At 36.1% G+C, this 27,684-nt stretch overlaps 1 protein-coding gene across 2 annotated transcripts in view; it reads left to right on the top strand.

Annotated features, from left to right (window-relative positions):
* SCYL2 (SCY1 like pseudokinase 2) overlaps positions 1–24,995 on the top strand; it is a 34,585-nt gene extending 9,590 nt beyond the window's left edge. The window contains exons 4-19 of one of the 2 annotated variants that reach the window (XM_068191627.1): positions 1,280–1,424; positions 2,064–2,213; positions 2,832–3,053; positions 3,905–4,021; positions 5,367–5,492; positions 6,939–7,115; positions 11,703–11,714; positions 11,846–11,968; positions 13,193–13,306; positions 13,751–13,883; positions 15,650–15,768; positions 16,389–16,489; positions 17,038–17,104; positions 17,229–17,315; positions 18,414–18,533; positions 19,128–24,995. In XM_068191627.1, coding sequence (XP_068047728.1) covers positions 1,280–1,424; positions 2,064–2,213; positions 2,832–3,053; positions 3,905–4,021; positions 5,367–5,492; positions 6,939–7,115; positions 11,703–11,714; positions 11,846–11,968; positions 13,193–13,306; positions 13,751–13,883; positions 15,650–15,768; positions 16,389–16,489; positions 17,038–17,104; positions 17,229–17,315; positions 18,414–18,533; positions 19,128–19,778 — 2,464 coding nt within the window. In that variant the 3' untranslated portion in view covers positions 19,779–24,995. The remainder of the gene's footprint in view (positions 1–1,279; positions 1,425–2,063; positions 2,214–2,831; positions 3,054–3,904; positions 4,022–5,366; positions 5,493–6,938; positions 7,116–11,702; positions 11,715–11,845; positions 11,969–13,192; positions 13,307–13,750; positions 13,884–15,649; positions 15,769–16,388; positions 16,490–17,037; positions 17,105–17,228; positions 17,316–18,413; positions 18,534–19,127) is intronic. The other variant, XM_068191629.1, reaches the window with a different exon arrangement.
* Positions 24,996–27,684: the final 2,689 nt, after the last annotated feature.

Here is a 27,684-nt window from a genome sequence, read left to right as displayed (position 1 = left end):
AAGTTTTATTACCCTAGTTATATTAATAGAAACATGAAAGGTATGTCATTATTGGAATGGGAGGAAGGAAACCAAGCAAAAAAATTCTGTCAGGTTGGGTGACACTTAGCATTCAATGTATTTTACTTTTCAGTTGTTTTACTTCTAGAGAGGCAGTAGAGAAAATTAAAGTCTGGATGGATAGTAAGAGGTTTGCATGTTTCAGTGGCCTTATTTTACTTCAAAGGTCAAGCTTGTTAAATATTGAAATACTAAAAAAATACGTGGTAGTTTCATGCTGAGACGCGTCTTCTGATGTTTTTATGGAGTGATCAAAAAGTTAGATTCTGTCTTCTTGCCTAAACTTTATATTCAAAAATGTATCTTTGTTACTGTTACTTGTTTTCTGTGTTCAAACTGATGCAATATTTAGTGTTCTCATGAATTAATGATCCTTAAAGCAGGTATGTGTGACGTAGTGCTTTCTCAAAAAAAGCCCTTTAAAACAATTAAGGAGTGAATTGCAATGGCTGTCCAGGGCCTCCACGCTGTGCAGAGCAGTATGAAGAATGTGGATGTAAAGAAATACTCTCTCTGTGTCGCATGAAGTTTGTGGAATTGAGACACATATTGGTTTCAGGACCAAATTTGAAATTTGAAATTTGGACAGTGTTACGACCAGTCCTTATGTATGGAAGTTTGCTTCTTCTGTGCTTTTCAAACACAATTGACACAAAAATGCATAAGCAAGACCATTAATTTTTCATGAAGAAAAAAAAAATCAAGTAATTTAGAGAACAGTCACTTCACATGCAAACTGCAGTTCATATAAAAGTAAAAGAATATTCAGGTGCTCCCTTATATTAATTCAGTTTCTGATCATTGTCTGACCTCATTAAGTACCGCTTCAGTCAGGGACATATTGGTTTTAGGCATAGGTAGAAGTCTGATTTTACAAGTTTATATAGTAGTAAGAATTATTTGATCACTTTGTCCTAGATCAGGACAAGGAAAGCATTGTTTTTTAAAAAAAAATTATGAAACATTGTGTGAATCATTAGCAATTTCTATGAATGTTAGAGAATAAAATATCCTAATTCTAGTATTTTTTTAAACTTCAGACATTTATGTGTTTCTCTTTAGTATAATATTAAAAGAATTCAAAACCTGAAATATAACATGGGTTTTGGTAGAACCAGGTGCTTTGGCAATATATATGGTGTTTGTATGGTTCTTTATTTGTAGTCAAGAGATATATTACATTTATGTACAATAAATTTTTATTGCATTTCCTATACAGGGATTGCTTGGCATTTTGTACAGAACCAGTCTGTGCAAGTTTAGCTAATGTTCTTGGCAGCTGGGACAACCTACCTTCTCCTTTACCATCAGACATTAAAGAATACAAACTTTATGATGTGGAGACCAAATATGGTTTGCTTCAGGTATGGTACACGTTGTCTTTATAATTTTTTTCTGTTTTTAGTATTAATGATTTTTTTTTAAATGAAGTCAGTACACTGCCAAAGTTTTGTCTGCCTATAGTAAATCAAACCAATAGTGAGGTGAGAGATAATAGTGCCCTGATCACTCTAAGTGTAAAAGAGGATAAACACTAGAAGCTCTAAGCTGCTACTCTTTTTTTGACTGTTCTGACATGTAAAATAGAAACTTCAGTTAGTTTTTATTTTCCATGTAAATATCTATGCTACAACTGTCTCTTCCATATGTGAATCTTTACGTTCTGTGGAGAACCATTAGCTCTCAGGTTTCGTTTGGTGAATATGTTGACCAGCTTCATAAAGCATTATGTTCTTCTGAAATAGTGTGGCCTGAGAGGAGAGGGGGATGCACCACCACACTTACACTGTGATAGTTAATTAACATTAGTAATCTCACCTGTTGATTACCCATCTGTTTAATTTCCTTCATGCATAATTTTTAAGGCCTACGCTAAAATATGAAAAATTGTTTCTTAGTTAGCTTAGGAATTTAACTGTGACCATAAGAACAGAATTTTTGTAAATGTCTCATAGGATGTTTGGGGAAATATTTAACCTGAAATAATGATCTTTTATGAACAGGTTTCTGAAGGTTTGTCGTTTTTGCATAGCAGTGTCAAAATGGTCCATGGAAATATTACTCCTGAAAATATAATCTTGAATAAGAGTGGAGCATGGAAAATTATGGGCTTTGATTTTTGTATCCAATCAACAAATCCATCTGAACAGGAGGTAATATCTTTATATTTATCATCATTCAGTTTCAAATTCAGGTCTTTGCCTGAAAGCAGTTTCATGATTTTGCATTCCAGTATATAAACATTTATGTAATACTCACCTCTGTATTTCGTTGGCCAGAAGTTAGAACATATGGCACAGGTCTGGATTGAAGTGCTGCATTTGATTGTCTCGGACAAAGATCCTGAGTGGGCTCAGTGGCATCGCAGTAGACTAGTGATGGTTTCAAACAGAAGCTGGAGCCTGTGCCACTTTTGCTCCCCTTTCATGTTGGATGACTTACAAGCCTAACTTAGTGTGTTGCACTTATTCAGTGCCTGGCTGCTACCTTTGAAAATGAATTCCATCATAGCTCATGTTTCCCCATTACAGCAGTGCTTTGATTTTAAATTACACTTCCCAGCTCTAATATTCAGATAAAATTGCATCAGCAAATCACTCTAAGCTACAGACAGAGATTCTTAAAAATGTTGCCTTACTGTGTTGGTGTTTGATTCACAATTGAATCTGAGTGGCTTAATTATTTTTTTCTGTTTGGGTTTCTTATTGAAAATGGTCTTTAAAAATCCTTGATAAATGTACTTTACTTCACTTCTCATACTTCTCTTGTAGCCAAAGTTCCCTTGTAAAGAATGGGATCCAAACTTGCCATCCTTGTGTCTTCCAAATCCTGAGTATCTGGCACCAGAATATATTCTCTCTGTGAGCTGTGAGACAGCCAGTGATATGTACTCTCTGGGAGCTGTTATGTATGCAGTATTTAACAAAGGGAAACCAATTTTTGAAGTCAATAAACAAGATATTTATAAAAGCTTTAGTAGACAGCTGGACCAGGTATTTGTTCTTTTTATGGTTGTTGTTTGTTGATTTTCTTATTTGAAAAGTTACTACTGTAAAATAGATTTAAATATTGAGAACACTATCAGTGCTCCAACTTAAACATCTGACAATGTTATCTTACCCTGCATACTGTTGTTACAACAAGAAAAAGAATTGTAGCAAAATACGAGAAATAAAAATATGTTTAGACGAGGTTACGTGTACCAACTTTATAAACTAAAAATTGCATTTTTCAGCTGATTTCTCTGTTAACCTGTTGAATGCTGGTCTTGTGAAATACTGCTTACCTGTTGGGGTGAACAGTATGAAACACCTGGAAATGAATTACCTATTTAGGACCATTGAAGAGGGCTGGGTTTAGAGTGGTTTGATCACTTGACATGGCAGTTGGTATCCACTTAGCTATCACTATTTCACCACTATTATTTGTGGACTGTGAATATTAACAGAGGACAGTGTTTCAGTTAATTGGATTAGCTGACATAATGTCTGTTCATATGCAGGTTTCCTTGGTTGTAACTTCTTTGGGTGCCCATTGCCACACAGTATGTGCTGTGTTTTAATATGTGCAGACAACACCTCAGATAATGACATTTGCCTGTTTAAAATATCATGTTTGTGTTCTCTGATAACCTGAACTACAGTGGGAAGTTGGAAAAACAGGGGTGGGACCTAAAAGAGGTAGACACTTGGGAAACAGAGAAGACTGTGAGTAAGGGAGGGATATCAAATGAATGGGTAGAGAAACCATCAAGAGAACAAAGTATAGACCTGCTGTATATTGGAAATAGTTACATGCAGGGTTTTCTGACTTCATGGTGTTCATGCTTGAATTACTTCCACAGCTGAGCCGTTTAAGCTCCAGTACTCTTGAGAACATACCTGAGGAGGTGCGTGAGCATGTAAAGCTACTCCTAAACGTAGCTCCGGCAGTCAGACCAGACGCAGATCAAATGACTAAGGTCAGTCCATGGAAAATACAGTATCCATAGGAAAGAGAGAAATTAGTGTTTGATTTGTAGAGCTATTTTGAAGTGTTTTCTGCTAATCATTTTATTTGAAATGCTAAATATTTTTTAACCATTTAGATGTAATGCTAGTTGATGCCAAAACTTGTCCTTACGCTGACATTTATTTATATGGAAAAAGTGGGTGCTGAGACAGAATTTAGAAAAATCATTCAGTTATTCAAGAATTATTCAATGCAACACTGTTTTATTCCTTTCCATTAAATTGGAAGTTTTTCGGTGCTATATCTTTATACATTTCGGTCTTTAAAATTAGATTGGAAGGATTTGAAAGTGAGGAAATGATAAAGGGTAGTAAGGATTAAAAGGATTAACTTTTGGCTTATCATTTTTGGTGTATTTTTAAGTATGCAAAATAATAAATTTTATTCAGAAATTGTTTGCCCTAACAAAGCAAAATTTAATTTCAAGTAGGATATAATGTAAGTTTTAATCGGCAAAACCGTTGCTCCATTTTCCTATCTGAAAGTAGCATTGTTCTTCCCTTGTCTTATGCCCCATTTTCTCCAATCTGATAGCCTTTCAGATTCCTGCTTATAGTTTTGTTTTCCTAAAGGATTTTATTCTTTTGCTGTGGTGTAAAAAGATGGTATGCAGAGACAGGAATCAGTGTTTTAACTGTTGAAAGAAACAGTGGGTGAAGAAGGGAGAGGGAGCCAGGTGATGGTTTTGTCCACCTATATGTTGAAAGATGGGAGTGAGGGAATTGGCAGATATTTCTCAGGTATCAACTCAATTGTCTGAAGGACTACAACAAATAAATCTGTGAGGGGTTGTATTAAGCAATATGGTGTTATAAAGATGTTGAGTCTCTTTTACTGTATCTGCACACTGAATCATAGGGTGGAGATATCAGAGCTTCCAGGGTTTTCTGGAGTTTCCAGGGGTGGGAGCCAGATGTGGATGACCTAATAGGTAATCCTGTGTTGTAATATAATATAATTATCTCTAGAAGAATATTTATTCCAAGTTCTTATTTTTCATTACATTTTAAAGCCATTTACTGTATATGAAATAATGTTTTAACTTAGATACACATAACATGCATGAGTTTTTGAAAAATTCTAGGAAAATTCTGTCTTAATAATCAACCCGTATCTGAATATTTTACTACTTGGTAAGTAAAAATTTAATTTTCTAATTGTTAGTTGCAGACATGTCATTGTAAAGGCTTACTGTCATGCATTGAAAGGGTAGATAGATGATTACATTTTGGAATTATTGTAGCAGTGTCAGTGTTGTCCCCCTCCAGATCACAACCTTTTAATCTTATTTTTAGATACCATTCTTCGATGATGTAGGAGCAATGACGCTTCAGTATTTTGATTCATTATTTCAAAGGGATAACCTGCAGAAATCACAGTTTTTTAAAGGACTACCAAAAGTTTTGCCAAAACTACCTAAGGTATGTCTGAACGATGTCTTGTAATAGCTTGGAAAATGTAGGAACATCTGTTAGCATTTTGACTCTTGGAATGCTGGACTTTCTGCAGCATTTTACCATAATAGACTGCTGTGAGACTGTCAGAATAGAGTAGAAAGAAACAAAGGGAGATTAGAACATACTTATTCTGGAAGTATTCCTCGTCAATCAGTAATACTTTAAATGGAAAATGGCAAATAAGCCAAATAAGGAACCATCATTTGCATGTCCTGTTGTAGTTTATCCCAGTTTGAAAGGGAGTTGTCTTCTGTCCACTTACAAGGCTTTCCCTGTGTTTCCAGATGCCATCATAGCTCTTTGAAGGCAATTTGCCACCTTTTCTTCCTGTAAGATTGCTTCAAGTTTTTTCATAGCAAGGCAGTACTTTAATGTTGAATGATGCAAAGTTTCCTTCTGTCAGTAGACTAAGTGCTTTCTTGTGTTGGCAGTGCTCAGAAATCTCAAAGGCAAATGCCTGTCATTACATATTTCTCCTGTGTAGTGTTAAGTAATATGTCTAGACTGGCTCCCTTTCCTTTTGTGGTATTCCTTAATTTATATAAGCTGTAATGCATATGTGATAGAAAAGTAGTATTAGTTTAATACATAATAGAATAACTGAGCTTCTCAACCAGTGCATTGAATTTCTGTATTTTTATTTCTGTTTTGCACTACACGGTGCAACATTTAGACTCCATAGTTAATACTCTCTTCTTTTTAATTTAGTAAGTTTTTTGTTTGATCAGAAATGGTTGCTGCTTTGAATTTGGAAATAAGTGGCATGTATTTCACCTAACTTTAGACAGCCTCTGATTGACCAAATCATCTTTAGGGCATTCTTTTTGGTTTTTTTTCTGTCTTGAAAATATATTTTATGAGGGACGTGACTGTGGCCTTGAACCATATATTTCTGTTTATTGTCTTCAAAGGCATTTAAGGATGTCTAATGCTGCAGTAGACATCCACAGTTTTCAGAATCCTATTTAGGGAATGTATCTGGAGTTTTGCAGGAAGGTATAGTAGGATTATGTGTTTGTTTGTTCAGTGGATGATGGGGTACAGAAACAAAAAATGACTAATTCTGAGTGTTTATAGGGTATTTTTAAGGGTCTTGTTAGGGTATTTCTAAAGCATATGGAGTATGGTTTTCATAACTCGTGTGTGGCTCAAAGTCATATTTTCTGTACAGTTAATTGCTTTTTGTTGATCTTCACAGTTGTTAGTTTTGACTGCAAACAGAGAAAATTAAGCAGAGTAGCACAGTGTAAATTAACTACAGTGTACTGTGCAAATAAGAGATCAAAATGGAAAATTATCTGTCTACTTTTTTGTAAATATCAGGCTAATACAAAAGCTGCTGAACTGGCACAATGATAACTTACTGCAGTGCAGTACATGATTCATACTTGGTATTTTTTTTTCTTTCAGCGTGTTATAATTCAGCGAATTTTGCCTTGCTTGACTTCTGAATTTGTGAATCCGGATATGGTACCCTTTGTCTTGCCTAATGTTCTCTTAATTGCTGAGGAGTGCACCAAAGAAGAATATATCAAGCTCATTCTACCTGATCTTGGTCCTGTTTTTAAGCAGCAAGAACCAATCCAGGTATGTTAATATTATTCATATTACAATTTTTATCTTTGATTTTGTTTTCCCTGAAAAAACTAATTGTTCTATTTCCATTTTCCAGCTTCACACACATTGCCCAGTCTGCTCTGTAGTTGTCCAGGCAGTCAGTCTTGATTCATTCAAAATAGATTTTTCCAGGAAATTCTCAAAGTCTCTACCTCTGCTTGTTTAGATGGGTTCTGAGGGTATATTGAGTTTATAGGTGAGATGAGATTTGCGAAAAAGGTTTAATTTACCACTTGGTTTTGGTTGATTGTAGAAGATATATTTGTAAGCATTTTAACATCTATCTGGGCAATCTGAGCAGGGTTGTACAGTACAATGTTTGCATATATTCTACCAGTAGATGAACCTGGGTTTTTTTGCTTGTATCCAGTTTGCTGACATTGGGATCATGGGGTGGAAAAATTGTAGCTCTGGCACTCTCTAAGTGCTATTTATTCATATTAAGAGTAGTATTTGTTTGAGGACTGTGCAAAAATTTGTGAAATTAATTTCATTTTTATTTGACAGATGTAATGTGTAAGTAAAATATGCTGTTTTCCCTGCTGTTTAAATGTATAAAAGTAAGACATAGTCGTTACTGTAATTGAGCAAAAATTTGCATCCTATTGTCATCACCATGATGATTCCTGAGAAATCTGTTGCAAAGTAGGGCATTGTGCCTCCACAGATGAGAGACAGGTATGCATTCCTTCAAGCTCACTCCTGTGTGCCATTATTGTTCTGCAGAGCACTTAAAGGACAAGGTAAACATAGCAGATCTTTTATTTCTGGGTTTCAGAAAACTGGACTAGGGAAGTGTCATTACACTGTGGAGGCAGGGAAGGGGACAGCTGTCTAACTGAGAATACCTCAGGAAATTTGAACTACTTAATGCTGTTTTTACTTGGTACACTGAAGCTTTATGTTAGTTTTTTTGTCTTGAAAAAGGTCAATGTTAAACCAACCAAAAGCCAGTGAACATCTCATTTGTGATGTGTCATCCTGAAAGGTAGCTCTGTGTTCTCCTGCATTTAGCATTAGATTTGTGACACAATCCTGTAAGCAAAAAGTTTGTAGCAAAGTTACATCTGGAGTATAATGGACACGGAAGCTGGTTTATATCTTGAGAGATGAAGGAAGCAAAACACAAACTTGGAGTCAACTCATAAAGATGTATCTTTGCAAAGTTTTTCTGTGACTATGTAGACACTGTTAAATTCTTACACTGGTATTTTTAATGCAAAGTACTACATGTCTTGTTCAACTGTTATTTCTGTAGTCTTTTTAGTATGGCAAAGTTTAAATCATCTTGGTCATGTTTTCAAAGTTAATATATCAGGAAGTCTGGAAAAAATTACAGAGGTTCAGAGTGCCAGAGGATAGATTTCCAGGGATGTGGAAGGATGGATTGTAGGAGAATAGAGATAGTGCTGAAGGCAATCTTGCCCCTGAGGAGTTGCAGCTGTACTAATTACCAAAGAGCAGGAACAGCCCTGCCCTTAACAGGGCACTGCAGCGGTTGCCCATTACGACTCAAGCAGTAAAAGCTTGGGCTAGCGCTGCCTTGTGAGGCCGTAGCCTCCACGTGAGCGGGCATTCCAGGGTTGCAGAGTGCCCCAGTGTGGGTAAGCAGCTTTGGTAGCTTCACGCTGAGAGGTAGCGAAGGTATGAGAGAAGGACGCTTTGCCTGCAAAACTGAGAACTTTTATTCCCCTGTGTGTGGTCTAAGTGAATCGCCCTCAGAGCATTGCAAGGCAAAATGTTGACGGACAAAAGATTACAACAGATTAAATAGGGGGTGGGTGGGCAGGGGTGGAAACCTGGCAATCCTGTCCAATTGGGAGCAAACCCGAGGTAGGGTTTGACAACCAATGGTGACATAACAGAGGTGGGTACAGCGTTTTGGGATGGTTAGAAAGGCTAAGGTGGGGTGATTGACAAAGAACTTTCTGTGAAGAAGCAGGGAGTGGTTACAAGATTGGCACCCCAACAAGGCGTGAACAAACCCTGATTGACAGAACCATGTAAGGAGAAACCTGGGGAAGAGTGAGAAGATTGACAGGTGAGCTCGTGGTAAACAAGCAGGAGCAAGCCACTGTGAGGGAAAACAGGGGTACAAGGAACAAGCCTAAATTAATAAAATCCCTGACTAAACCAACCCAACCTACAACAAGGCACAGCTGTGTCCAATAAGGATGTGTATTATAAAAGAGTGGGTCAGCTGGTTGAGAGGAGAGCTGGCATCGGTTGGCTGTGGTGCTGTGAGGAGTTTGTGTTAGGGACAGTAAGGGTTAGTATGTGGTACGGGGGACAGAAAGGGTTAGGAGTTTGTAATAGGGATGGTAAGGGTTACTATGTGCTGCTGGGGATAGAAAGGGTCAGGAGTTTGTAATAGGGATGGTAAGGGTTAGTATGTGCTGCTGGGGACAGAAAGGGTCAGGAGTTTGTAATAGGGATGGTAAGGGTTAGTATGTGCTGCCGGGGACAGAAAGGGTCAGGAGTTTGTAATAGGGATGGTAAGGGTTAGTATGTGCTGCTGGGGACAGAAAGGGTCAGGAGTTTGTAATAAGGATGGTAAGGGTTAGTATGCGCTGCTGGGGACAGAACGGGTCAGGTGTTTGTGTTAGGGACAGGAAGAATTTAGCCAGCCATGTGGATGAAAGAGAAAAGGAGTCAATGCTGTGAGGAGCTGCCCATGAGAACTCACAGAGAGAAGGTATGAAAGTCTTACAGTAAGATAATAAACTAATGGTGAACAATTGGTGGCCTGTACAGGGATGAGTTCTGACACAGGTGTGACTATCTTTGTACAAGGCAGAAACATCTAGTTTCTGTGTGCTCGTAACTCCTAGAGAAGGGTATTCAGGGAAGATGCCAGTGTTTCTTCCAAACACTTTTTTAAGATGTTACAGATTTGTATGAGGCCTGTTGCTTGACTTAGTAGGATATCCAAAGGAAATGAATGCATCACAGGAAAACTGCTCTAATTCAATATGAAGAAATTTTAGGTGATTTTCTCAATGTCTTTTTGTAAGGGAATTAATAATATGAAAATTGACTATTTAGATACACTTATTATTGGGGTTAGTGTGGAGTAATGTGTGCTGTACAATAACATCCTAGCTTACTCTGATGTAATTTCCCAGACAAACCCTTAATTTGTATGTACAGGATCCTGTAGACAGCCTAGGATGTGCTGTAAATTTGTTTTCTAATTCACTACACAGAAGTGTTCCCTGACAAGTACTGGGCTCTGCATTAATGAATGAAGCATTATTACTTAGAATGCAACTGCTGTTAATTGCTTATTAAATGGTGTGTGTGCATCTGTGACTGTACCTTATTAATTTTTGCCTAAATAGATAAAAAGTATCAAATAGACTCCTAGAAGCTTAAACCTGGAAACTGTAATTCCACAAAATTACATGGTTAGGGTTGTTAGAGAAGAACAGGTATTAAGAGAACATGTAAGTCTTAAAAACTCAAGTTTAGGACAAAGATTGTGTATTGAAGAAAACCATAAAATGTAGTTTTAAAACTGGTCTTGTCTATTTCACCCTGATTGTCTCAAATATCTGGATATTGCATCAGAATCAATGTTCATGGAATGAATTAATGGTTTTGTGTGTGTGCAGTTTGGGAAATTATAAATTTCCAGTAAGAAAACACATATTAGCTACACTATAAAAATATATTTTTCTTCTCTGTAAAGAGAAGGGGGAATAAATAAAAGGGGGACATTGGTAATGGGATCTTGGTACATTTCTGTTTCTACACTTCAGTGCTTCTGTTTATTTGACATGGAAGCACTGATTGCCATGTATTTTTAGACAAAAATTTAAGTCTTCCTATGAAATACTTGGCTTTTTGTTTTAAATGTGATACTTTTAGACATAATTTATCCATCCAGTTTAACCTATTTTCTGAAAGGTGTTCTGTTATCAATGGATGCTCACTGTCCCCTCTAGCACCTGTCTGAGCTGTGATATGGCTCTGTATTTGAGCCTGAGCTGGCTGAGTGATTTAGAGTAGTGTTTAACCTTTGGATGGCTAATCTTAAGCAAGATGGATCCCACCATGCATATGTGCTATTCTGGTGGGTTTTTTAAAGTTAATGTGATGTGGATATTTTGTTTGAGATGTTTTTAATTTTATGGTACACAATTTCCATGTTAAATAGAATAAAGGCTTTTTTGTCCATCTAGTAGCTATAATACTGTTTTTTATTAAGTCCCTATTTTGATTTTAGACACATGGAATACAGCTTGTATATGTGGAGTTGTGATCAAGTGCTTTGAGGACAGAATTTGAGTTACAGTTTTTTGGAAGTTTTGCTTTTGTGAGAGTGATGTGTGTATAAAAATTTTCTGTGCGTGTGTATATTAACAAAAGACCATAAAGAGAACAAAGAACTATTTAGAAGTTCTTGTTAGTGGAAACAAAAACTCCTTAGTGAGTCATCATGACTTGTTATTTCAGAGGAATTAGTCTAGAACATGAATATTTTGTTTGATTTGTATTTGCTGTTCTTAAAATGCAATAACATGTCAAAGTGTTTTTTGTCTTCCATGCCTTCAGGCAAGCAACATGGTAAGTGATCACATTTACTGAGTTATAAGAAAACTTCTGAAATTTTTTGTTATGATACAGCACACTTTAAATTGTAAATATAACCTTTGCAGTTAAAACTTTTGGCTTCTGAATTGTCTTTCTTTGAATAGATATTGTTAATCTTCCTGCAAAAAATGGACTTGCTGCTAACCAAAACTCCACCAGATGAAATAAAGAACAGTGTTCTACCGATGGTTTATAGAGCCTTGGAAGCACCTTCAATTCAGATCCAGGTATAGCAGTTGCAGCCTTTATTTAAAACTTTTTTTCCTCTTTCAGCTGACATGCCAACTTTTTGTATACTCATGTGTTTGTATACTTGAAAAGATAAAACTGTATAATATGCCTGAATGTTGAAAGAGATGACTGCTTTATTAAAGAACATTTGTTTCTGGTAAAGTAAAATTTAGTTCCCTTGTTTTCCAGGAAGGTAACCACTTGACTGTTCTAATGCTCCTATCTTAGATTCCTGCTAGCCACCATAGCAGGAAGTAGGATATGCATTTATATTTCACTGCTTGTGCAGCAGAAACCATGCAGGCATGCATCCTTGTGCCTGTGTGTGAGAGGTGGCTTATTCTGAGCTCCTGCTGCTGAGAACATCTGTGCTGACAGTTGCCTCAGGAGACTGGTGACATTTTAAATAGCCATGTCTTTTGTTTTTTTGTTTTTTTTTTTTTCTTCTTAGGCTTTCTCTACCTTTCTAAGGTTCTTCTGGGGATTTTTTTTAATCATTCAACTGCAATTCCAGTTACCCAAAAATGTTCAGGAGCGAGAGATAAACAAAATATTTCTCAAAGGTGGTTTCGGATAATCAGATGTGACTTCTGCCTTTGCAAAGCCTTTGTAATATTAGGGACAAAGGTTGTTTTTTTTTTCTAAGTACCTGTCATGAGTTTCTTTCTGCATCAGTACTTTGGTTACTGAGGTGTTTACTTACAGCATATACTTAGTGTTACTGTCTCTTTTTTTTGAGATTGGCCTGAAATTGTGTGTTTATTTTTTCTCTGTTGCTAAAGCTCGGGTAATCTTGACATGATATTTTATCATTCAGTCTATCATTGTACTGCAGTATTATTGATTGTACTCATTGAAATTTTCTTGATTTATGTAGGAGATTGATAGTTTGATGTAGTAAAAACTGGGTTTTATATAAAGGAGCCTTGTGAAAATGCAAGATATTCTTGCTGTTTAAATATTACTAATTTATGAATGCTCTCTTTTCTAAAATCTGTTTTTGAAGGTTTTGTATACATACCATGATACTTTATTACTCTAGCTGTTTTTAAGTGAGCCTCATATATTAAGGGCAGCTTAGTTGAACATATTTCCTTAAATATTTCCTTAAGAGGAAAGCTTAAGAAGACATTTCAAACTAACTGATATTGAGTTATATTAGTACTAATTTTATAATAAAATATGCATGTTTCTTTTTAAACTTATGTGGTTTTTTTTAGGAGCTTTGCCTAAACATAATTCCCACGTTTGCCAATTTAATAGATTACCCATCAATGAAAAATGCATTAATTCCAAGAATTAAAAATGCATGTTTGCAGACTTCTTCTCTTGCTGTGAGTATCATAGTAACAGTTTCCAATGTTCAGAAAATGCTGTAACCTTTAATTACGTTGGGTTTACAGTGTTGTGTCTTTAAAGAAAAGCCGATCATTGTGTTCTGATTTCTTACTGAATTTTTTTTTTAAACTTCTTAAAAGTGCAAAAGCACCATTTCTTTGCTCTAACAATTTTTAAAGTTGTTAACAACTTACTGTGTCAGTAATACTGTGGAACTCAACTTCAGTAATTTTCACTGTGATACACATTGGCAATGTTTGCCATGCAGAAGGCTAAGTTTTTGTGAGCATAAAAACAAGCATTTTTCTTTAATGATACAAAAGCGTTTTTAACTTGTCTTGACATTTTCAGTACAAAGATTTTCTTATGAGTTTTGTAAATTTGTTTTGGTTTTTTTTCTATAAATAAAGAGTTTGTTTAATTCTTACCATACTTCACAGGTCCGGGTAAACTCACTAGTGTGTTTGGGCAAGATTTTGGAGTACTTGGATAAATGGTTTGTGCTTGATGATATTTTACCTTTTCTACAACAAATCCCATCAAAGGAACCTGCAGTGCTCATGGGAATTTTAGGTAACTAATACTTTCAACTTTCTCTTTTGTTCTTTGATACTGTAAATCCAAGAGCTTTCTGTGTTGCCATTGAACGTGTTTACATCGTTTTTAACAGTTATTTTAGGGATACACTTTCTAGTTCTAGAGTATGTCGCTGTTCAGTTACCTTATGTATATAGACGCTTGAACACTAGTACATATATTTTCAATCCTCAGGGTCTGGTACAGTTCTGAGTACTCACTGCAGTTCTTGGGCTGTGACACTTGCATGGCCTGGGTGCTCCACAGAGTCAGAGAGGCTTTTCTTCAGAGGAATGAATATATGAACTGTCATCTTTCAGATGCTGAATCTTTTGCGTCGTTACTGTTGCCTTCTTTTGCCACTCTTGCACAGCAGATGCTATAAATGACGGTGTAAAAATCTGCTGTTCTTTACTGCAGGTTTTGTTAGACTCATTTTGTTGGATATTTAGGCACACAGATGTGCCTGTGGGCAGAAATGGAACGCAGTCTGGGTGAGGTCTCCCAAAATGACTAACAAAATCTAATGGCTTGGTACTTCTGGAAGGGGAAGCTCACTCCCACTTGAGCTTTCCTACTGCCACTTGGTGCTTGCCTGTTGTAGGATTTGTGATTTTAACAAATTGAATGAGCTTACGGAGTTTAGATGATCAGAGCCACTGCCAAGGAACAGCTGTGACTCCTTGGCCAAGTCTAGACAACAGTGACTATTTCTACTCCTGATACCAAAGTGTTGTAACAGCTCAGCTGCACTGCCAGTAACCCTCATTAAACACTGTACTAATATGTGATGGCAGCAGTATTTTTATTTGCTCAAAAGCAGCAAGGAGGCATCTTATCTGTACTGATCTGAAACTGCCTGTTTCGCTTAACCCTTGCAGCTTTGGCTTTTATTTGCTATCTAAGAATAAGGGACTCTCTTTTTTGCTTCAGTTGTGTTAATTCTGAATTCTACTCAGATACAGTAAGTGAATCCTAGTTTGGAAATGATGGGTTGAAATCAGTTTTATGTACTCAGACTCTCCTTTCTTCCAGAATCACAATACCATCCTTCATCATCTTTGTCTTGGTGACAGCTCTGTTTTACTACCATAGAAAGTGAGGAAAGCTGCTGTGTCTTTTATGCTTATATGTTCAGTGTTTGCCACCAGAACCTGGACTATTTAAGCAGAGGACTCTTCCTGTCAGAAACAGTACAGAATGTTTGGGCTTAACACAGGGTCTCTCGTGCCTGCCAGGATTCTTTTTTCAGTGATTTTGAAACAGATAAAGATGATGCATGCGTTTTGATACTATGTGTAACAGTCCAAACCTTCTAGCTAGCAGAGTTTGTAAAAACAAATCAGAGAGCAGGATGATAGTTAATCCTAGCTACTTGTAGCGTGCCAGGAGAGGATGCATCCTTAGTTGATGCAGCTTGATTCCTCAAGTGGCAGTGTGTCAGTTTGTGGCAAATCACTTGCACATCATCTATTCAAAGATGCATATTCTCAGATAATTGGCAGAGCAATACATTCACTAATATCAGGTTTCATAGCTGCAAAGTATGAATTTGGACATCTTATTCTGAACTGTAGCAAAGCCTCTTTGTTGGTTGTGGATCAGTACATAGCCTTTAAGATTCTCTTGGTCACGCTTGTCCCTGGTTGCAGATAAACACAGTGGTTACTCAGATGGTCAATATATATGAGGGTGCTACTTCGAGTTTGTTCACATTGTTTACCAAACTTAACAATTTCTCCGATTTTGACCTTCTGTGTTAGGTATTTACAAATGTACATTTACTCACAAGAAGCTGGGAATTACCAAAGAACAGCTTGCAGGAAAAGTATTGCCCCATTTGATTCCTCTTAGTATTGAGAACAATCTTAATCTCAATCAGGTAGGAACGTGACTGTTTTGCATGCTTTTCCTTGACAGTTATCAGAGAATAAATTTAAACTGTTGTAATAAAAAAATTCATATATTACTGCATGTCTGTGTCTATTGTGAAAATAAGCAATAAAAAACCCTTCCCAATTTTACTGTAGTTCTGTGTTTGAAGCTTGTTTTTTTTAAATGTATTTAACTGATCTAGTGTAAAACTTCAAAATTAATACTGTCACCTTCCAAATACCCTGCAAAAGCAGTTAGCTACTAACATAGTAAGTATTAAAATAAAATGCTGTATTGCTATGAAATATTGGGAAAGGGAATAATAGAATAATAGGTTGGTTTGTTTGTTTGAAAATTAATCTGGTAATACTCATATGTGGAGGTTTTGTCTGCATTGGCCCATTTCAATTTTTTTTTAGTGGCATGTATTTTTCCCTGTTTCAGGGTGCACTCTGCCTGTAATTTGCTGTCTAATGCACGGTAATGAAGGTGGAGTATAAATTATTTAAAAGCCTACACTTTATCTTACATTGTGTATTGTAGATTTTTGGGGTATTACCTGCTAAGTTACACCTATCTGAATTCCATCACTGCAAAATCCAAATTTCTTATGTATTTCTTTTCCAGTTCAATTCTTTTATTTGTGTTATAAGAGATATGCTCAATAGATTGGAAGCAGAGCATAAAACAAAACTTGAGCAACTTCATGTCATGCAAGAGCAACAGAAGTAAGTGTAATGTTTGTGTTGGATAAGTAGTAATTTTTTGGCAAATGTTAGAGAACTCTGGTCATAGCAATAAACAGGTCAGGTGATTGGAAGTTCAGTAGTTGAGAATTATCTCAAATAAGCATGGTTGTCCGAAGATCTGCTTCTATGCGCTAAGCTGCTTTCCTGTAGTTGCTGAGAAATAAACCATATCGGACAAATATAAACATTGCAGCCTTTTAGAAGGCTGTGGTATTTTGAAGTGTTTGGAGCTATTTTATGGAGCCTGATATGAAGCGAGATTTCTGACGCAAAATAATTTGGGATATCTGAAGTCTGGGTCACCCTCCTCAAAGGGAGACATGAAAACCATAGGAAATTATTAGGAGATGTTTACTGTTTCTCAGAGGAGCATTTGCCAGTCTCCTGAAGGCATTATATAGAAATGGTTGCTATCAATGCAATTGTTTGGTGTTATTTAAATGCAGAAGAATGATCTACGTTGTTAGATTAGCATTGTGGATGTAATTGCTAAGTTGTCTTGTTGTAATATACTCTGCACTATGTAGATCCTTGGACATAGCCAACCAAATGAGTGGGGCTGAAGAGGCAAGATCTAGTGGTACAGGCAATCAGGTAAGCAACAATATGTAAGTTACACATTAAACATTGAAATTTAAAATCACATACTCGCTATTTACATAGCCTTAAATTACAGTATTTCAGATAATGAAGATTTCTTTTCTTTGAACTTAAACAGATTGACAAGGTATTCAATAACGGAACTGACCTTCTAACTAGTGGATCTGATGGTAAAGAGAATGAGATGTCATCAATACAGAGAAAGGTATGCTTTATTTTGTAATTCTTTTTTCTCTGTCTAATACAAGGCTGATAGAGTTGCAGAAAAAGTATGTAAATAGGTACCATATTTAAAGCTTTAGTAGAAAAACTAACTGCTTTTATATATAGTACACCATATTATGTAGTCATATGAAAAACATACAGATAATATCCTTCAATTTCCGTGTAAGCCTTTCCTTGAAAATATCTTTGTACGAAGTAGGCAGCAATTATAGGATTATACATTTGTGGTCATTTTCTTTCTCCTTAATTGTAGATTTAAATGAAACTGAAACTTCACCACTGGATATAGGTAGGAAAAGCAAAATAGGGATCCTTATGATAAAATGACAAAGAGAAATTAAGATAAAATGTAGAATTTTAAGTAGTAGCAGAGACTAGCTTTTACTGTACCTTTCAAAGTTAAGTGAAAACAGTCAGTATGTGGTTAAATACAAGAAGTGAAGGGAAAACATAGCAGAACATAAAATATAAGCAGTAATACAGTAAACATAAGCTTTAAGTATTGTAAAATTCTTTTCATACTAATAATTGTGGAAATGGCTCCCCAGAATCTATATGCTTTATCATTTCTCCTTCTAATTATCTGAATCTTTGCACTAATTTTAGACTAAGGGGGAATGATTTAATTATTTCATCCTTCATTATTAAAAATGGAGTTAAAATCCTCAAAAGACTCTTGAGCAGTTTTAAAATGAAATATGCTTTTCAACTCCATGGTCAATTGCATTTCTAGATCAAGTTAGGAACCATATAAAAACAAAAACTGTGAAGAACACTTTTTCTTATGCCCAGTATTAAGGAAACAAAGCTAACGTGGTTTTGCCGATATATATCTCTTTTATTTGAGATCCGCCCAAATTTGTCATTATGCTGTTCTTAATATTATATTTATTTGCTTCAAGTACTTTCTAGCAATATGGTAAATATTATAGTGGATTTCACTTACTGCCTTTCTCTTCTGTGTAAATAATTGTATTGTTTACCACATATTATTGAAACAGTGCTAGTATGAAATAAAAATAGGAATGTCAGAATAACCATTTTGTGCAACTTACTACCAGTACTTTCCCTTTTAAAGGCCTCACTTACACTGGAAGAGAAGCAAAAGTTAGCTAAAGAACAAGAACAGGCACAGAAACTGAAAAGCCAGCAACCTCTTAAGCCCCAAGCAACTACAATAACACCTCCAGTGAAGCAGGTGAGAGAGAACAACCAACTGCGCTGTTTCCATTGGAGCTCTGATGCTTTTTCAAGGGCTGTATGCATTTAGCTTTTTTTTTCCTCCTGTGAGTCACTTTTGTTTTCTCTGGTGGTACAATGCCACAGCTGAGAACAGCTAAATTAAATTTTCATGTGCCTCCCATTTGCATCATTAGCAATATTCCCACTTTTTAAGTTGCTGGAGTTTCCAAGGGTATCATCATTATCAAAAGGTCATTGTACTAGATAAGGAAAAAGGACATACTAAGAAAGGTTTTTCTCTGAAGAGTTTATTAAGGAAATATGTTTAGGATTTGGGGGTAGTAATGGGGCTTTTAAGCAAACAGTCACAGTAATGCTTTGTGTGTAGTCTCAGATGTCAAATTAAAGCCACAGAACAATTAGTTCTAAGTAGCAAAGAACACAAATAATGTAATTTCTCTTGTGTACTATTAAATTTAATACCCAATTCTGTGCAGTGAATTCTAATTTCTGAAAAATTAATACCAGGACTGCACGGGTAATGACAAGATACTGTTGCCAGAGTGTCTGTAGAGGTAAAACATTTAACTGCATTTTATGTGTTCTGCAGACAAAAGATTTGACAGATACCTTGATAGATAATATGTCATCTTTGACCAGCCGTCCTATCAACCAAGCTCAAGTTGCATCTTCAAACAGCTTCTCTTCTGTTCCTTCTATGGGCGTTGGAATGGGATTTTCATCGCCCATTGACAACGCACAGAGAAATATGACAAATGGACTAAATACAAATATGGGGTTTCAGACTGCTGGATTCACCATGGGAGCAGGTCTCGCTACTCAGAATTTCTTCAGTGGTCCAAGTGTAACAGGAGCAACCAAGATGAACATGGTACCACCTACCAATATGCCAAATTACAGTCCTATGAACGCTGCGTCTGCAATCTCTCCACTGACACAACAAAACAGACCCCCAGATATGTCTGCTTTAGATAATCTTTTTGGTCCTCAAAAACCCAAAGTTAGCATGAAGCAGTTGGCTCAACAGAAATCAAGCCAGTGGGTTAATCAGTTTGTGCCACCGCCAGGGTCCCCGAATGCGAGCAACACAGCCTTGGGACCTCAGATGAACATGATAGCACAGCCAGGCTTTGGAATACAGGGTAATCCTTTCTTTTCTCCTCAGAACTTTGCACAACCAGCAAACACAATGACAAACAGCAGCTCAGCTAGCAATGACTTAAAAGATCTTTTTGGGTAAAGTGTTTTGTTTTCTTCCTTCAAAGATTGATGAAATTTGGATCATGGGTAAGCTGATTAACATCTTGTTTTGATTAATAAAAGTATAACTTGGGGAAGCTTTCAACCCAGCAAAGTAAAGACTTTTGGGCAGGAAAAAAGGCTGATGTTTCATCCACCTGGTACTGCAGTGGAATTGTGTAAGTGCAAAGTCATCTTACATGCTAAAGATTTCCTGTCTCTTTACCAACATGAGAGTGCTGAAGGTAGGATGTGTATATTCATCTGAAAAAGAGGTAGTATATCGAAATTATTCAGCGGTGAATTCAGTCAAGTCCAATTAGGGAATAATGCTGCTACTGGATGCAAACCTGGAGAATTACTCATGTTACCTGAATTTGTCACAAGCTGTCATTTTGTCCTATGACAGTTTGCAAAAAGAAAATTCTTATGCTGGCCTAAAAATTTTGATAGCCAAATTATACAGAGAGCACTCTAACCAATAACTGTGGGTGAGACAAAGAAGGGAGCATATTTTGACTTCCTTCTCTCATGTAAGCTAATGTAATGAATGTGGTAGTAAACTATAACAAGATTCATCAAGCATAAGAAGTTGTTCTAAAATTTGATTCAAGTTTGGGACAGAGTAAGAGCACTGCTTCAAAGGTCATGCTGGTTTACAATCTCTTTTATAATGCCAGATCCTTATTACAAGCCCCATAGCAAAAGCAACATACCATTTCAGCAGGATTTTAAAATACATGTGGTGATTTCATCACATTGACTGTATATTCGATTGTTTTGGCTATTATGATACTGCTTCTAACTGATGTGAAAAAAAACTGTAGTTATGAAACCTCAAAAAATGAATGTAAATGTAAAATTCACATGCTGACTGCCCCAACTGTGTAACCAAACACATGTAACATAGTTACGCAGAAATATCTTGAATTAATTAATTAATTTTTGGCTCAATTGAGATGAAAAAGGATCACCTTATACAATTTGCACAGGGTTTTCTGAAAAAGCAGACTGCCATAAATTGCCTTGACTGGAGTGAATTATTTTGTTTTACTTTTGGTTTAAATCAAGTCCTTATGAAGGATAGATTGACATGAAGTGATTTCTCAAATATGGATTTGTAAGCTGTAGAGTATGATAAATACACAGGTATTTCAGATCCTTTCTATTGTATTATTCTAAATTCAATAAAGGTCTCCAGAAATCTAAATAGTAGTTTCTTCTACTTCCAGGTGTATGTTCAGCTTGCCCATGGTGGAATCTCTGTTCTGCCAGATAGTACTGTTGAGTTTTAACATTTTTTTCCCTAAGAATTTCAAGAGCTTTCTTACCTAGTATTTTGAAGACTATAAATGGTTATTTTGAGAAGGAAAGAACTAGTTACCTTTTTTAATGGAAAGCCTACCTGCTTTATTTTTCCAAGCCTTTCACTGAAGAAACTCTTTTGTTTGCTGCTTAAGAAACCAAAGGGCCTTATGCTGTAAATATGACTTGTATTTTGTTATACTTCCACAGTTCTAAGCTGTGATAGCATTAAGCATATTTCTTAAAGAATTCTTTATGTATTATAGCTGCTGCGTTAGTCCTATTATTTTAAAATACCTGGGACCAATAAATTTGTGGTCTGAAAAACAGTACCTGGAAAACATTGTGATGCTTATATGCTGTTAACCTACAATGCTTACCATGAATATTATGTTAAAATATCCATGTAAATTTAAGTACAGTACTAGAACTGATGAACTATTTAAGTTCATTTACAGTTGTTGGCACTCTACACTCTCAATCACACTCATGTCTTTTTTTATGTCAACCCTTCAAAGCTGTGTTTTGTTAGGGTAACCTAAGGAAAACCTTTGCAGGATTACTTGACTCTGCATTCCTCTAAATTATTTGGAAAATAAGTTTATATTAAAAACATCTAATAGGACTCTACAATGTATTAAATTAATACATTTATGTCAAAGGCAGTCTTAAAGTCAGTGTCCTGATTTGGGGTTTCAGTCACTGATCTCACTGGACTGGGAGCTTTTCAGAACTGGATTTAGTTTAACCTATTGCAGGGAAATTGGAAAAAAATTGATGTTATTTCTTACACTAGACCTCCCAAACTGTGTGGTTTGGGGTATGTGCTTTTGGCATGGGCTACAGCGGAACATAATCTATTTTGTAAGAACAAAGTAAAAAAAATCCTATGGGTTCAAATTAAAATAAGCTCTTTTATGAAATGGTAATGCAATGCAATTCTGACTCAAGCATAGGACTTTTTTCCATTTATATTTGAAAACATAACTTTGATTTCTCTTGTTTGCCGCTATTTTCAGAATGCCCAGAGTAGAACAGCAACAAAGAAAACTAGAAAGGGTACTTAAAAAAAGCTCTAACAAAATCTTCCAGTTACTTAAAAATTTAAGAAAAAAAACCAAAAGCAGTGAGTCCAATCCCTTTTCCAATCCCATAGTTGATTCTTGCTTAGTGTGTCAGGAAACTCAGTGTGTTTGAAGTTCTTGAATTATTTCTTCTTAACTTAAAGGAAAGAGGACTTGCAAGAGGTAAGTCACCATGGCTGTGTGCCACTTGGCTCCTGCTACAATAGCTACAGTAGTTTTTCTTTAGGAATCCTTGGCCAACTGATCTCTCCACTTACAAGTCGTGATTCAGAGGCCATGCAAGAGGCTGGAAGACTTTTGTGGCCAGAGTGACTTGTTTGAGAGCAGCAGTTGTGCTACACATCCAAGTTGGTTTTTGGGAAAGACAAAGGGGAAAGGACAGTGTTACAAAATGTGGGTATTCCAGGAGCCTTCTATGGCTGAACTTGGGTGGAAAGCAGTGCTACATCTAGCTTGGCCTGAAGCAGAGGGTCTGCCTAGTCCTCATGTAAAGCAGAGAACACAGGTTTGAAATTGGTACCTGATTAAGAAACTACAAATGCTGTTAATGAAATAGTAACCTGTTAATAAGTTACTCTTTACAATGCCTTGAGGAAGACAGTAAATTACACTGAATTTCTGCCCTTCATATTCAACCTAATTTAAAGGAAAAAAATGTGAAAGCCTGTTAGGTTATATCATCGCAGCCTGTTAGGTTATATCATCACAGCAGCCACTTTGTACCCACTCTGCTCACCCACTGTGAGCATGTCTTCCTTCTGCTGTGGAAATGAGGACAGGGTCTAGGCTGAAGTGCCCAGCCTATGTAGTTTACATTCATTTGTAAAGGGGAGGTAAAAGGCAGGGCATAAGTTCCTATTCTTTAAGTGATTCATCTATATTTTGTTTTCTACAGAAGGAGAAGCTAAGTGAAAATAGCTGCACATCTTACATCAGTTGTTCTTTGGCTGCTCTGGTGTATGCTAAATGAACATGACAGTAGTGTTTTCCATATTTGAGCTCTTGGTTCCATTTGGATTTAAGTATGAAAGTGTCTGAAGCATCCTCTCAAAACTCAGTCACAGAAAACAAACATCCTGCTGGAGGGAAGGATTGTATTAAAGAGGCTTGAAAAACCTTCTCTACTTGGGCTGATGGAGAACCTTAAAACTACTGAGTTTCAGATTAGCTTAGAAACCCTTTGTTCTGACTCTTGAGAGAAACCAGGAATTAAATGGCACAGGTGTCACTGGAGGAGGGAACCAATCTTCTGTTCCTTTTCATCACACAAGTGATGTGAATAAGGCACAGAACAGCCCTTGTAACTTGCTTATGCAGGAGGGCAGCAGTACCAGTGGAGTCTTTTGAAAGGTAAAGGAGTTCACCAATTACCTGGGAGATGGGGAGAGAAATTTTACTGGGAGCATGGGTGGATGCTAGTTATTTTTCTTAAACGGAGGTACTATGTTCTCCTCACTGTGAATAAGAAGTGTTGTGGGGAAGTTGTGGCCTTACACAGGTGTTGAGTACCCCAAGTAAAAGGGTGAATTTTTGGATGTGTAGGTGCACAACATTTCAAGCCTTATTCTTTAAAACTTTCCTTTTCTGTTTTGTCTTTTTAGCAACAACTGGTTCACATTTATGTGGAACCTTAACAAAACCCTGATTGCCTTTTAAAGTAAGAAAAATGTATGTTGACTTTTGTATTATAGCCTCTGTTGTAATGTTATCTGTATCTGTAGATAGATAAGTGTGATTATATTCTAGATTATAGGATTTTGGGATTTTTCAGTTCAACTGCACCAAAAAATTAGAGATTAAATGAGAAGCTAGATTTGAATCAAATTCCATAAAGCTTCCATACAGGCTAAGAATTATATGATACTTGTGTTATCTATTATAAATCATACATGCTTAGTCTGCCTACATCTGTGAGACTTGAGCAGAAAAGGAAAGTTTTTTAAACATAAGTTTATGAACACTAGATCTTGCATTACAATGAAGTTTTTGGACTTTGGAGTGACCTTTCCTTATTGATTAGGGTTTTTTATTGGGGTTGGGTGGGATATTGGTGATTTGTGCCATTTCCAATGAAAGAAGCATAAAGGGAGTACAGAAAAAAATACCCTATTTTATATGTAACCCTTCTTTTTCTTTGTTAAGATATATGCTGCATTTTATAAATTCATTGTGAACTTTTCCTTTGGAAAGCTGTGAGGAAACCTGTCTAGAGAATTTCAGATGAGTTAGCTGATTTTCAAGTGAGGTTCTGCCTTGTACATTACCTTCCATTAGGTTTTGACTGCTTTTCAAGAAAATTACACAAGGCCGTAAAACCTTGGATTCATACACCAAATGCTCTTGCCTTTCAGGCTTCACCCTTGTATCAACATAACAAATAAGCCCTGAAGTTGTATTGTCTTCAAGTTCTCTGGAACAGGTCTAACTGCTGTACAGATTTCTGAGATTAAGCTGTAAATCAAAATGTGTTATAGTGAACTCAGGCCTTGTGCAAAATATTTAATATTTGTTTATTTGTCGAATTGTACAGTCTCTGTTACTAGTGGCAGTTTTATGTTCTGATTGTAAAACATTAAAATTCTCATGAGATTTATAGTGATACTGTTGTTGTGTCAGCTCTGATTCATAAATAGAACTGTCATAGCATGGCATTAATGTATATCTGGTTTATTGGACAGTTCTTCAAAACCAAAATTATTCTTGTATCAACTTTTAGATCAGTTACTTTAAAACTATGTAAAAGGTACAGTGACTGTTTTGAGAAATACACATCACTTTGTACTCTGAATTAGGTTGCCTATGGAAATAAATGAATTTTCATATTTTCACGTTGGAAGATATTTTTATTGATAATTTTCATTAAATCAACTAACAGTAACTTCTGTAGAAAACTTTTTCCTTGTACATTTTGTTTGAAATACATTTTATCCCATGTACTTCTGAGTTCATTACTTAGAGATTACTGCCCAGACATTTGTAAAATGTCATCACATATTGCCTTCATGCAGTGGATTAAAGTTCTGGGGAAAAATTGCCACGCTAGATGCCTCTAAAATTAGCTTTTACTTTTTCTGATGACACACAGTGATCTCAATTTGCATTTTCACAGCTCATTGACCTAGAAACCAGCCCTTTCTCTAAACCTGAGTTTCAAGATACACTGCTTTGGCAGGTTAGAGTTTGCCAGCCCTCTGAAGAAATGTAGTTCTCAGCTTTTTGTATGGTATAAATCGTTCAAGTACAAGACATCTGATGTCTGATCTGATTAGAAGCATCATTGTTGGCCAGAGATGTTGTGGGAGAAGAGAGTAAAATAACAAAAATATAGATTAGGTGAAAATAGAAAGGTAGCATCAGCTGGCTTCAGTTCTGTTTTCACTTGCTGAGGATGACAGCAGCCCCTTTCCTTCTGCAGCTGTATCCATCAGGTGAGCACAGTCCTGTCATCCATCAGGTATCCATCCTGTTTCCTTCCTGTCCTGTATCCATCAGGTGAGCACAGTCCTGTCATTTGCCAGCCCCCTGCTGAGAAAATGCCTGCCTTAATTTGCTCCGCTAATCACAGTCCTGATCTGACTGGTGTGTCCCTCACCCTCGTCATGTTCTCCTTGTCTCTCCATTTCTGGATATTGGTAGGATCCATAACTCCTACCTGTTTCTTAAGCTAGAATGTTTCAAGTGCTGAAATCCAGATGTTCTGACTTGGTTTGTTGTGGAGTAAAGTTAACATTTTATAAACTCCTTCATGAATCCAGATTTCAAACAGGGAAGCTGGAGATATTTGCAGTTGTTTTTTCTTTGCCTGGAATCCTCTGATATTGGCAGCTAATTGTCTGTATTTCATCACTTAAATATCTCTAGTCCTAACTTTGGATTTGTTATACACCAGAACTTTGGATTAATCTTTTTTATGTCAGCATTTGTAGAGCTGTGTTACCAGCTGGAGACCACTGCAGTTGCTCAGAGGATTGCAAAATGGTTCATAAGGTAACAAGGTGAATTCTGATTTCCTGTGTCAAACTGACAAAGCAGGAAATCAGTTTATACTCCTACTCATGCACAAACCCAAGAGCAGCTCAATAAATACTAGTTATTCAAGCTCTGAAATAATTTAGTAAGTATTCTAGACATAAAATTTAAACCCTAGACTTTAAAAAAAAAAATCTTCTATTTTTTCCTCTATTTTTTTCCTCCAGGTTGGACACCTGCCTATGAACTGTACTATTACAGATCTATTGCAGTTTCTTGCTGCAAATTAAGGCTGTTGTGGGTGTGGAATGATTGGAAACTCAGAAATGGTAGAAGTTTAATGACCTACCTATATTTATGTACCAATTTTTTTAAGTAGTTTTTTTTTTCATTGTCTTGCTTGTGCCCTAATTATTATTTGGCTTTTTATGATGGAATTTCTTAAAATGCTTCACCTTTTGCACAGCATCAAAAGACTGGGTTTTACACTCTCCTGCAATAATTAGCCAAACAATCAAAGAAGAACCTCCATTTGTAACTACATCAATGAAAACATTGTTGTCTTTTACCTGAGAAGCAAGGGGTTTGGGAGCTGAAGTTATGACACAGGCAGCCTTTGTTCATGTCAGTCTCTGTGTCTCCTTGATGCAACCTAGTACTTTTAAGAGTAAGCAAAATCAAAACCTTGAAGAGCTTGCTTTCCATCAGGTGATTTTAGAACCAAATACCACACAGAAAATTACTGCTTATTTTCTGAACAGAAAAATCAAATATTAGAGAACTAAAAAAACTAGAATTGCAAATCCTGCTGTTGCCATGCAGATGAAACAAATGCTTACCTATAGCACCAAAGCTGTGTGTAATTACTGTAAATTTCATTTTAAGAATCTATCCTAACTTGGCACCAGATAGATATTTTTACTATTTTTATTTTTTAAGAATACCCAAAAATAATTGTGTCTTACAATGATTGTGATTTACAATGAAAATCTTAAAAAATCAAAGCAGGAGAATCAGGAAAAAATAAAATTAGACTAGAATATGATTTTCATACTTTTGTTACTGAATGGGAGCGTCAATTGTAGACCTTCCTCAAATAGCCTTATGCTACAAACCCTGGCTTTACTTGGCTACAAAATAGGGAAAAAAAAGTAAAGTATTTGTAGAACTATATACAATTTTGATGCAAGCTGTGCTTAAATTCTTGATCTGTTCTATAAAACCATCAACAGAAGTATTTTCTTTGTAATTTTCTGACTTGATAGATACTAAGTGTCATTTCTGCAATTGGAGTAATTTCAGTATAAAGTACTAACATTTCAATCATTCTGTGCAGGATCAAATTATTGTTTTTCTATTCTTTTTTATTATCTGGCAAGCAGGAAACCCATAAATTAGCTGATTTTTTTTTTTTCCAGTTTAAATCCTTACTGGTTGTATGCTTCCTAAAGAATTCATTGCTTGAGTCTTACTGATTTACAATCATTACTAATAAAAGATTTGCAGTGAAATAGCAAATACCTGTTGCAATATCTTCATTGCCACATT

This window comes from Anomalospiza imberbis, chromosome 5, assembly GCF_031753505.1.
Source record: "Anomalospiza imberbis isolate Cuckoo-Finch-1a 21T00152 chromosome 5, ASM3175350v1, whole genome shotgun sequence".
NCBI classification, from domain to species: domain Eukaryota; kingdom Metazoa; phylum Chordata; class Aves; order Passeriformes; family Viduidae; genus Anomalospiza; species Anomalospiza imberbis.
The sequence above is the reverse complement of the archived record's forward strand: the minus strand, read 5'-3'. Positions and strand labels throughout refer to the sequence as shown.